Here is an 8104-nt window from a genome sequence, read left to right as displayed (position 1 = left end):
CGCCTGCCTCAGCCTCCCAAATTGATGGGATTAAAGGCGTGAGCTACCGCGCCCGGCCGTTCACGTCTGATTTCTATATGAGATGCCGAAGCGAGCACTCGTGTCTGATTTTTTATTTCCCCACCCCACGCGCGCTGGACTAGATCACCTGCTGGGCAAGGGAGGGGTCTGCGTCCCTGCGGGGTCCTGGCAGCTCCCGCACCAGGACTTTGTTGAATGAATGACTGAACTGAGCTGGCCCCGTGGGGCGGGGCGTCCCGCAGCCGAACTCAAGGCGGGCGGAGGCGAGAGCTCCGCCCCGGAAGGCGGGGGCGGGGGCGGGGCGGCGGCCGTGGGTCCCTCTGCCGGCCGCCGGCGGGCGCAGACAGCGGCGGGCGCGGGACGTGCACTATGGCTCGGGGTTCGCTGCGCCGGTTGCTGCGGCTCCTCGTGCTGGGGCTCTGGCTGGCGTTGCTGCGCTCTGTGGCGGGGGAGCAAGCGCCAGGTACGCGGGACTCGGGGGTCGGAGAACCACGGGCCGGGGCTCGGGAGCCGGATTGGGTGCCTGGAGAACAGCGCGGAACTGGGGAAACAGGCGGATGTGGGTATCTGTGTTCAGGTGGCCTTCTAACAGCTCGCTCCCGGCTGTGGGAACTTCCATCACTCTCCAAGTTTCATTCACAATCCGGGCCTCAGTTTCTCCCACCGTCCAATTGGGGTTGGGGTGGGTTCTTCGGTTCCGAAAGTCCAAAGTACTTCGAAGTGGAGAGAGAAAGTAAGTGAGGGCGGGATGTTTAATCTAGGAAGGGGCACGCCCCCAGCCTGGTCAGTACAGGGTCTAACTAGCCCCAGTGACCGACGAGTTGGGGAGGCCGTCGAGAGGCACTAGGGTCTGTGCCCTCTATACCATGTGGGGTGCCCCCTTCCATCCGGTGACTTCAGTGCCCAGCTATGCGGGGGGAGGGACCGGGGTCGGGCCCGGTGCCCAGGAGTGAGTCACCCGCCGGCGGCAGGGGGGTTGTGGGGACCTGACCCCCCCACCCCCAGCGTCCCGCGCTACGCCCTCCCTCCCGGAGCTGCAGTGTCCCGGTCGGGCCGTGCGGTCACCTGTGAGGAATGCGCGGGGAGGGCGCCAGTGACTCACGTTATTCGAGCCGGCCGACCCTGACCTCAGACCCCAGAATAGCCGAGTCCCGCCCCCAGCCTCTGACCCGAGGCCCCCTCCCCAGGCACCGCCCCCTGCTCCCGCGGCAGTTCCTGGAGCGCGGACCTGGACAAGTGCATGGACTGCGCGTCTTGCAGGGCGCGACCGCACAGCGACTTCTGCCTGGGCTGTGAGTGGGGGGCAGGGCCAGTGGCCAGCAGACCCCAGACTGGGAGAGAGGGTGGCTGGTGCGGAGAGCGGGGCCGAGAGCTTTGCATCGGGGAAGTCAATCGGGAGGAGGTGGGAGTTGGAAGGTGGCTCGGGTCAGGGAGGAGGCCAAGGTTGGGAGAAGGCTGAAGGCTCAGTCTTAGGGGGCGGGGCTGGCCTGGAGAGGGGCGAGGTCTGACTCCGAGTCCCGCCCCCAGGCGCTGCGGCACCTCCTGCCCCCTTCCGGCTGCTTTGGCCCATCCTTGGGGGCGCTCTGAGTCTGACCTTCGTGCTGGGGCTGCTTTCTGGCTTTCTGGTCTGGAGACGATGCCGCAGGAGAGAGAAGTTCACCAGTAAGTGCGCCCTGGCCTGCCCAGCCCTGTCAGCACTCGACCTTTTCTCTGCCCCTGACGACCCCACCTCTTATCTTGCAGCCCCCATAGAGGAGACCGGCGGAGAGGGCTGCCCAGCTGTGGCGCTGATCCAGTGACAATGTGCCCCCTGCCAGCCGGGGCTCGCCCACTCATCATTCATTCATCCATTCTAGAGCCAGTCTCTGCCTCCCAGACGCGGCAGGAGCCAAGCTCCTCCAACCACAAGGGGGGTGGGGGGCGGTGAATCACCTCTGAGGCCTGGGCCCAGGGTTCAGGGGAACCTTCCAAGGTGTCTGGTTGCCCTGCCTCTGGCCCCAGAACAGAAAGGGAGCCTCACGCTGGCTCACACAAAACAGCTGACACTGACTAAGGAACTGCAGCATTTGCACGGGGAGGGGGGGGTGTCCTCCTTCCTAGAGGCCCTGGGGGCCAGGCTGACTTGGGGGGCAGACTTGACACTAGGCCCCACTCACTCAGATGTCCTGAAATTCCACCAAGGGGGTCACCCTGGGGGGTTAGGGACCTATTTTTAACACTAGGGGGCTGGCCCACTAGGAGGGCTGGCCCTAAGATACCGACCCCCCCAACTCCCTAAAGAGGGGAGGAGATATTTATTTTGGGGAGAGTTTGGAGGGGAGGGAGAATTTATTAATAAAAGAATCTTTAACTTTAAATGGTTTGGAGAGGCAGTGATCCCCGACTGACTCCCCTGAGCTGGAGGGAGGGAGTGAGTCAGCCAGCCGCGGGGGCGGGGGTGAGGCTCTGACTCACACATTCTCAATGCCTGGAACTCAGCCGGCCAGGACCTGGCTGGCCCTAACAGTTTTCCAGGGAAGATCTTGAGGAGAAACCCCAGCATCCCGCACCTCTGCCCTCTCCACCATCCCCAAAAGCCCCAGGTTCTAGACTGAAGCCTTCCTTTGCTCAGCAATCTTTATTCAGTTCTTCTTGGGGGTGGGATGCCTCCCTTCCCATGCTCCCACCCCTCCCATCCCAGAGCTCCGCTGGGCTCAGTGTCCTCGGTTGAGGCTTCCCTCTTGGTGCCCAGATGCCTGGTCTGCGAGAGAGGGAGGAACCTTGTCCCTTTGCAGGAGTCGCTGGTCTCTTCTGTTGTGGGGAAGAAGGAAGGTGGGACGGGCACTGTCCACCAGCACTCAGAGCTCCGTTATGTCCCCAGCTGGGGTTGCAGGGTAGGGGGGACTGGGGGTGTCCCCCAGCCTCAGCAGACGGAGGGCCTCGGGGATGAGGCTGCCAGGGTAGCGCCAGAGAAGCAGCTCAGAGCAAGGGCTTCTAGAAGAAGAAATGACTGTCAGGACATGGGGCTAAGGCTGGCCTAGCTGAGCACCTCCCACCAGGTCCAGGTCCCCAGGGACTCCTGGGTTCCCAGCACTTTCCAAAGAGCCAAGATGAGAAACAACCCAGAGGTCAGCTAGAGCTAAAAATGGCACGATGAGGCAGGGCCTGAGGTCAGCTGCGAGGACTGCCTGGGATTCTGCAGAAGGCCTGGCCAGTGGAGGAGCCTACCTGAGTGGGGGCAGGGCTTGGGGGAAGGCCATGGGGGGGCTGCAGTAAGGGTGGTCATTGTGCAGGCTGAGTTGAGAGAAGTGGGTGGCCATGTTCTCCTCAGATAGAAACTGCTTGCGCAGAGGCTCCCTGGGGAGAGATGGGAGAGAGGCAGGCTGGGATATTGAGACAGGAAGCAGCCTGTTGGGGACCAGAGGTGACAGAGATCTCGTTGGGAGTCCCTCCCTGCCCCCAAACTCACTGCTCCTCCTCCAGGCGCCGCTTGGTGCTCATGGGCACAGCTCCTCGGAGAGGGGAGCTGGGAAAAAAAGAGAGCCTGGTGCACCCCACCCTCTTGGGCCCTTCCCAAGGATATGCCCGCCTGAGCCTGCAGCATCAGCCAGGAGCCCCAAGCCCATTACTGTCTCAGCTGGTGCCGGTCCCCCCTCTCCTGGGCCATCCAGCAGCGTACCTCGGAAGTCTCGACCCTGAGCTGCAGCCCCAATACCATCTCAGCTCACGCCTAAGCCCCACCGATTCGTCCCACCCCGTGTTCATCCTGCAGACCAGCCCTGAGCACCCAGCCAAAGCTCCTGCGGCCCTTGGTCAGGCCCACCCTGGTCCCCTACACGCACCTGGCGTCCAGGCCCCGAGTCGCCCCCAAGGCGGCCCGCGGGAGGCGCTGGGCCCCACCCTGGGGGCCTCGCTCCAAGGGCTGCTGAAGGATCATTGGGTTTTGGGGTCCTGCGGGAGGGATCTGGGCGACAGGGGAGGAGTCTCTGAGGGCGTGGCCCAGCGGGGATGGGCGTGGCTTTAGGCGGGCACAGCCGCGAGGTTCTGCGCGGGCGCGGAAGACGGGCGGCGAGTGGCGGAAGGCAGGGTTGCTCCTCGGGGTGGGGGAGGGTATCCGGCTTAGCGGGGCTGCGGTGGACACCACTTCTTAATGTCGAGGGTCTTCGCGGCGCTCACCTCGGCTCCTGGGGTTCAGGACGGTACGCAGCAGCCACCCTCGCGCCGAAGGCAGTAGGGCGCCACGGAGACGAACCGCTCTAGGCACGTAAGGCCTCGTGAAGTTGCGTCGCACGCGGAGCACTCTGGGACTTGTAGTTCTGGAGATGGAGCGAGCTGTGCCGCTCGCGGTACCGCTGGGTCAGGTGAGATGCACGTGGTGCGCGTTGCCTTCTGGGATTTGTAGTCCATTCATGGCTGGGGCAGGGCGGGCAGGGAATTGTGCTCTGAGTCCTGTTTTGCCTGGGCTATCTGTGGAACTCAGACGCTGACCAGGGGGGCAGGAGAGTAACCCAGAAGTGCCTCAGGGGCTTAACGCAAGTCAGAGAGTAGGGATTATAAGTCAGTACGTTTTTCTATGTTGGGGTAGTAGAGCCAGTTTTTTTTTTTTTTTTTTTCTAGTTCTTGCAAAGCACTTTTTTTTCTTTTTTTTGAGAGGGAGTCTCACTCTTGTCACCTAGGCTAGAGTGCAGTAGCACGATCTCAGCTCACTGCAACCTCCGCCTCCTGGGTTCGAGCGATTCTCCTGCCTCAGTTTCCCAAGTAGCTGGGACTACAGGCGTGTGCCACCATGCCCAGCTAATTTTTGTGTTTTTAGTAGAGACAGGGTTTCACCATGTTGACCAGGCTGGTCTCGAACTCCTGACCTCAGGAAATCTGCCTGCCTTGGCCTCCCAAAGTGCTGGGATTACAGGTGTGAGTCACCATGCCTGGCCACGTTGTTTTTTTTTTTTTTTTTCTGAGATGGAGTTTCACTCTTGTTGGTCAGGCTGGAGTGCAGTGGCTCCATCTCGGTTCACCACAGCCTCCGCCTCCCAGATTCAAGCAGTTCTCCTGCCTCAGTCTCCCAAGTAGCTGAGATTACAGGCTTGCGCCATCACTCCGAGCTAATTTTGTATTTTTAGTAGAGACGGGTTTCTCCATGTTGGTCAGGCTGGTCTGGAACTCCAGACCTCAGGTGATCCGCCCACCTCGGCCTTCCAAAGTGCTGGGATTACAGGCGTGAGCCACTGTGCCCGGCCCCACATTTTTAAATTTTTTGTTGAGACAGAGTCTCACTATTTTGACCAGGCTGCTCTCGAACTCCTGGCCTCCCCAAGCGGTGGATGACAGGCATGAGCCACCACACCCGGCTTCAGCACTGAGTGACAACCCCATGTAAAGCTCTTGTCTATACACTAGCTCATCTAATTGTGACGGAATCTTCTGTGAGCTCCACTTGACAGTTGAGGAAGGTGGTGGGAGAGTGCTGGGTGCTTGCTCAGAGGTCCCTGAGGCATCACTTCGACTCACCCCTTCTTCAGTGTCTTCTTGGAGCCACTCATGGGACTGCATGGGCAAGTGCTGGCTTGGGGCCGGGCCGCCTCAAAAGAGGGCTGAGAAGTCAGGACAGTGGGAGGCCTGGCAGGTGTTGGGGGAAGCAGGAAGGAGTCTGTGGATGGGAGGTTTCATACATCCCAGGCAGGCCTCATCCAGTTCTTCCCTGCAGGCAGAGGTGTTCCAGGCCTTGCAGCGGCTCCATATGACCATCTTCTCCCAGAGCGTCTCACCGTGTGGGAAGTTTCTGGCGGCTGGCAACAATTATGGGCAGATTGCCATCTTCAGGTACCCTCTGTCGCTGTCCACCCGTTAGCCCTGGCACTTGGCCCTCATGGGACGGGTGCCCCTGTTTCTGACTCCTGGGTCCCCTCCGCTGTCCCCTGCAGCTTGTCCGCTGCTTTGAGCTCCGAAGCCAAAGAGGAAAGTAAGAGGCCAGTGGTGACTTTCCAAGGTGGGTATAGCTGTGGAGTCTGGCTTCGGGACTTTGGGTGGAATTGGTTGACTCAGTTCTGCATTTCTCTTTAGCCCATGATGGGCCCGTCTATAGCATGGTCTCCACCGATCGACATCTGCTTAGTGCTGGGGATGGGGAGGTGAAGGCCTGGCTTTGGGCGGAGATGCTCAAGAAGGTAAGGAGTCGAGCTTGGGAAAGGGCTGGGGTGCCTGGACCCAGAGAGAGCCTTTGAGGTCAACTGGTATTTTCCCTTTTGAAGGGGTGTAAGGAGCTGTGGCATCGTCAGCCTCCATACAGGTGAGCCAGGGCCACGTGGATAGAGGGGGCATCAGGGTGAAGTGACTTCCTCACTGACCCTGCCTTTCCTTCCCCAGGACCAGCCTGGAAGTGCCCGAGATCAATGCTCTGCTGCTGGTCCCCAAGGTCTGAGCCCCATGTGACTGTTCTTGTCCAAACTTTGATCCTTCACCCTCTGCCTACCCTGATTTGACATTGACTTCCTGCCTCACCCTGCTCCCTCCACAGGAGAATTCCCTCATCCTGGCTGGGGGAGACTGTCAGTTGCACACTATGGACCTTGAAACTGGGATTTTCACGGTGAGCAGGGTCTTGGAGCCCTAGAGCAGGTCCAGGCCAGGGAGAGGTACTCTTCCTAGGTCTCCTCCTGACATCGCCCCTCTACGTGCAGCGGGTCCTCCGGGGCCACACAGACTACATCCATTGCCTGGCACTGCGGGAAAGGAGCCCAGAGGTGCTGTCAGGTGGCGAGGACGGAGCTGTTCGACTTTGGGGTAAGGAGGTGGCTGGCTGGAGGGCAAGATGGCAGTGAAGGAGGCTGAGGTCAATGGGGCACCACTCACGGTTCTTTCCCCGCAGACCTGCGCACAGCCAAGGAGGTCCAGACGATCGAGGTCTATAAGCACGAGGTGAGGGTCTGTCCATGGCCATTGTCCTCTTCCCCTCCCGCTCCTTGAATGCTGCATGTCTTCACCTCTCTCCCTCCCCCGCCGCCCAGGAGTGCTCGAGGCCACACAACGGGCGCTGGATCGGATGCTTGGCAACTGATTCCGACTGGATGGTGAGCTGGGCAGACTGTGGGATGGGATGGCAGCTCCAGGCCCTGTCAGCTGTGGGCCTGTAGTTCACAGCTGGGGACTCCCACCTTTCTGTCCAGGTCTGTGGAGGGGGCCCAGCCCTCACCCTCTGGCACCTCCGATCCTCCACACCCACCACTGTCTTCCCCATCCGGGCGCCACAGAAGCATGTCACCTTCTACCAGGACCTGGTGAGTCCCTCTCTCTCACTTCTGCCACCCCCACTGACTCTTCCCTTCAGTGGTGACCCCCGAGCACCTTCCCTGTCCTCTGCAGATTCTGTCGGCTGGCCAGGGCCGCTGTGTCAACCAGTGGCAGCTGAGCGGGGAGCTGAAGGCCCAGGTGCCCGGCTCCTCCCCAGGGCTGCTCAGCCTCAGCCTCAACCAGCAGCCCGCTGCGCCCGAGTGCAAGGTGGGTCTGGCAGGGGCCATGGGGTGGCTGGGAGGCAGGGGTGTGGGCAGGCCAGTCATGCCCCTCTTTCCTCCAGGTCCTGACAGCTGCAGGTAACAGCTGCCGGGTGGATGTCTTCACCAACCTGGGCTACCGAGCCTTCTCCCTGTCCTTCTGACCTCCGACGACACCCGCAGCCAGCCCAGGCTTTTACAGTGTTTTTCATTTTCTTTTTTACAATAAAGTTTCATGCTTTTTTTCCGTGCTCTTTCTTTCCACGAATGGAGGCCAAATCGGTGGAGTGATTTATATATTACTCTGTCCCATCTTGATACATAAATACCCAGCCCCATCCCTGCCCTAGAAAAGATAGACCTATATTGATTGGGAAAATAGCTCTGTTCACCTGCCCCTGCCACCCACCTGGGGCTCCTGCCCCACAAGCTGGCCCCTGCTCCCGATGAGCCCTTGCCCAGCATCCTGGGGTGGAGAGGGCATCAGCTCCTTTTGGAAGACAATCCAGGCCCTGTCGCTTAATTGGCCAGAAGAGGAAAGTGAGCCCCTAAGTGGGCCCAGCCGTCAGGTCCTTCGGAAGAGGTTGCTGAGAAAGCCACCGGCGGCCCCGGGGCCC

At 60.7% G+C, this 8104-nt stretch overlaps 3 protein-coding genes across 11 annotated transcripts; 2 read left to right on the top strand and 1 right to left on the bottom strand.

The window, feature by feature from the left end:
• The first annotated feature begins 308 nt into the window (after positions 1–308).
• TNFRSF12A (tumor necrosis factor receptor superfamily, member 12A) lies at positions 309–2378 on the top strand. 2 transcript variants are annotated; one of them, XM_011950230.1, is made up of 4 exons: positions 309–484; positions 1209–1313; positions 1549–1683; positions 1765–2378. In XM_011950230.1, exons 1-4 carry the CDS (start codon positions 391–393, stop codon positions 1818–1820), a joined length of 390 nt encoding a protein of 129 aa, XP_011805620.1. In that variant the 5' UTR covers positions 309–390; the 3' UTR covers positions 1821–2378. The 2 variants fall into 2 exon arrangements, with proteins under 2 accessions (XP_011805620.1, XP_011805618.1); XM_011950228.1 differs by having other exon boundaries at positions 1549–2378.
• Positions 2379–2614: 236 nt separating this feature from the next.
• Positions 2615–4540, bottom strand: HCFC1R1 (host cell factor C1 regulator 1 (XPO1 dependent)). Of its 6 annotated transcripts, XM_011950220.1 has the most exons (5): positions 4177–4282; positions 3843–3964; positions 3470–3526; positions 3229–3357; positions 2615–2994 (listed from the first exon to the last, which is right to left on the bottom strand). In XM_011950220.1, the coding sequence occupies exons 2-5, from the start codon at positions 3935–3937 to the stop codon at positions 2859–2861; spliced, it is 417 nt and encodes a 138-aa protein (XP_011805610.1). In that variant the 5' UTR covers positions 3938–3964; positions 4177–4282; the 3' UTR covers positions 2615–2858. The 6 variants fall into 6 exon arrangements, with proteins under 6 accessions (XP_011805610.1, XP_011805608.1, XP_011805613.1 ...); XM_011950218.1 differs by having other exon boundaries at positions 3843–4540; XM_011950223.1 differs by lacking the exon at positions 3470–3526 and having other exon boundaries at positions 2620–2994.
• On the top strand, positions 4015–7738 carry THOC6 (THO complex 6 homolog (Drosophila)). Of its 3 annotated transcripts, XM_011950226.1 has the most exons (13): positions 4027–4361; positions 5705–5820; positions 5922–5986; positions 6061–6164; positions 6249–6286; positions 6364–6412; positions 6515–6586; positions 6678–6780; positions 6866–6915; positions 7005–7067; positions 7164–7274; positions 7360–7494; positions 7571–7738. In XM_011950226.1, exons 1-13 carry the CDS (start codon positions 4323–4325, stop codon positions 7649–7651), a joined length of 1026 nt encoding a protein of 341 aa, XP_011805616.1. In that variant the 5' UTR covers positions 4027–4322; the 3' UTR covers positions 7652–7738. The 3 variants fall into 3 exon arrangements, with proteins under 3 accessions (XP_011805617.1, XP_011805616.1, XP_011805615.1); XM_011950227.1 differs by lacking the exon at positions 7360–7494 and having other exon boundaries at positions 4015–4361; XM_011950225.1 differs by having other exon boundaries at positions 4036–4361; positions 7164–7726.
• Positions 7739–8104: the final 366 nt, after the last annotated feature.

Source organism: Colobus angolensis, unplaced genomic scaffold, assembly GCF_000951035.1.
Source record: "Colobus angolensis palliatus isolate OR3802 unplaced genomic scaffold, Cang.pa_1.0 Scaffold303, whole genome shotgun sequence".
NCBI lineage: Eukaryota > Metazoa > Chordata > Mammalia > Primates > Cercopithecidae > Colobus > Colobus angolensis.
This window is presented reverse-complemented; position numbering and strand designations above follow the sequence as displayed.

Bases quoted from the DNA above. Each gene is read 5' to 3' on its own strand.
- TNFRSF12A (XM_011950228.1), top strand. From the start codon at position 391: ATGGCTCGGGGTTCGCTGCGCCGGTTGCTGCGGCTCCTCGTGCTGGGG. The intron at 485-1,208 runs GTACGCGGGACT...CCCCCTCCCCAG, and splicing joins GGCGGGGGAGCAAGCGCCAG to GCACCGCCCCCTGCTCCCGC. The intron at 1,314-1,548 runs GTGAGTGGGGGG...TCCCGCCCCCAG, and splicing joins CAGCGACTTCTGCCTGGGCT to GCGCTGCGGCACCTCCTGCC.
- HCFC1R1 (XM_011950218.1), bottom strand. From the start codon at position 3,937: ATGATCCTTCAGCAGCCCTTGGAGCGAGGCCCCCAGGGTGGGGCCCAG. The intron at 3,527-3,842 runs GTGCGTGTAGGG...TTTTTTTCCCAG, and splicing joins ACTCGGGGCCTGGACGCCAG to CTCCCCTCTCCGAGGAGCTG. The intron at 2,995-3,228 runs GTAGGCTCCTCC...TTCTTCTTCTAG, and splicing joins CAAGCCCTGCCCCCACTCAG to AAGCCCTTGCTCTGAGCTGC.
- THOC6 (XM_011950225.1), top strand. From the start codon at position 4,323: ATGGAGCGAGCTGTGCCGCTCGCGGTACCGCTGGGTCAG. The intron at 4,362-5,704 runs GTGAGATGCACG...TCTTCCCTGCAG, and splicing joins TCGCGGTACCGCTGGGTCAG to GCAGAGGTGTTCCAGGCCTT. The intron at 6,165-6,248 runs GTAAGGAGTCGA...TCCCTTTTGAAG, and splicing joins GGGCGGAGATGCTCAAGAAG to GGGTGTAAGGAGCTGTGGCA.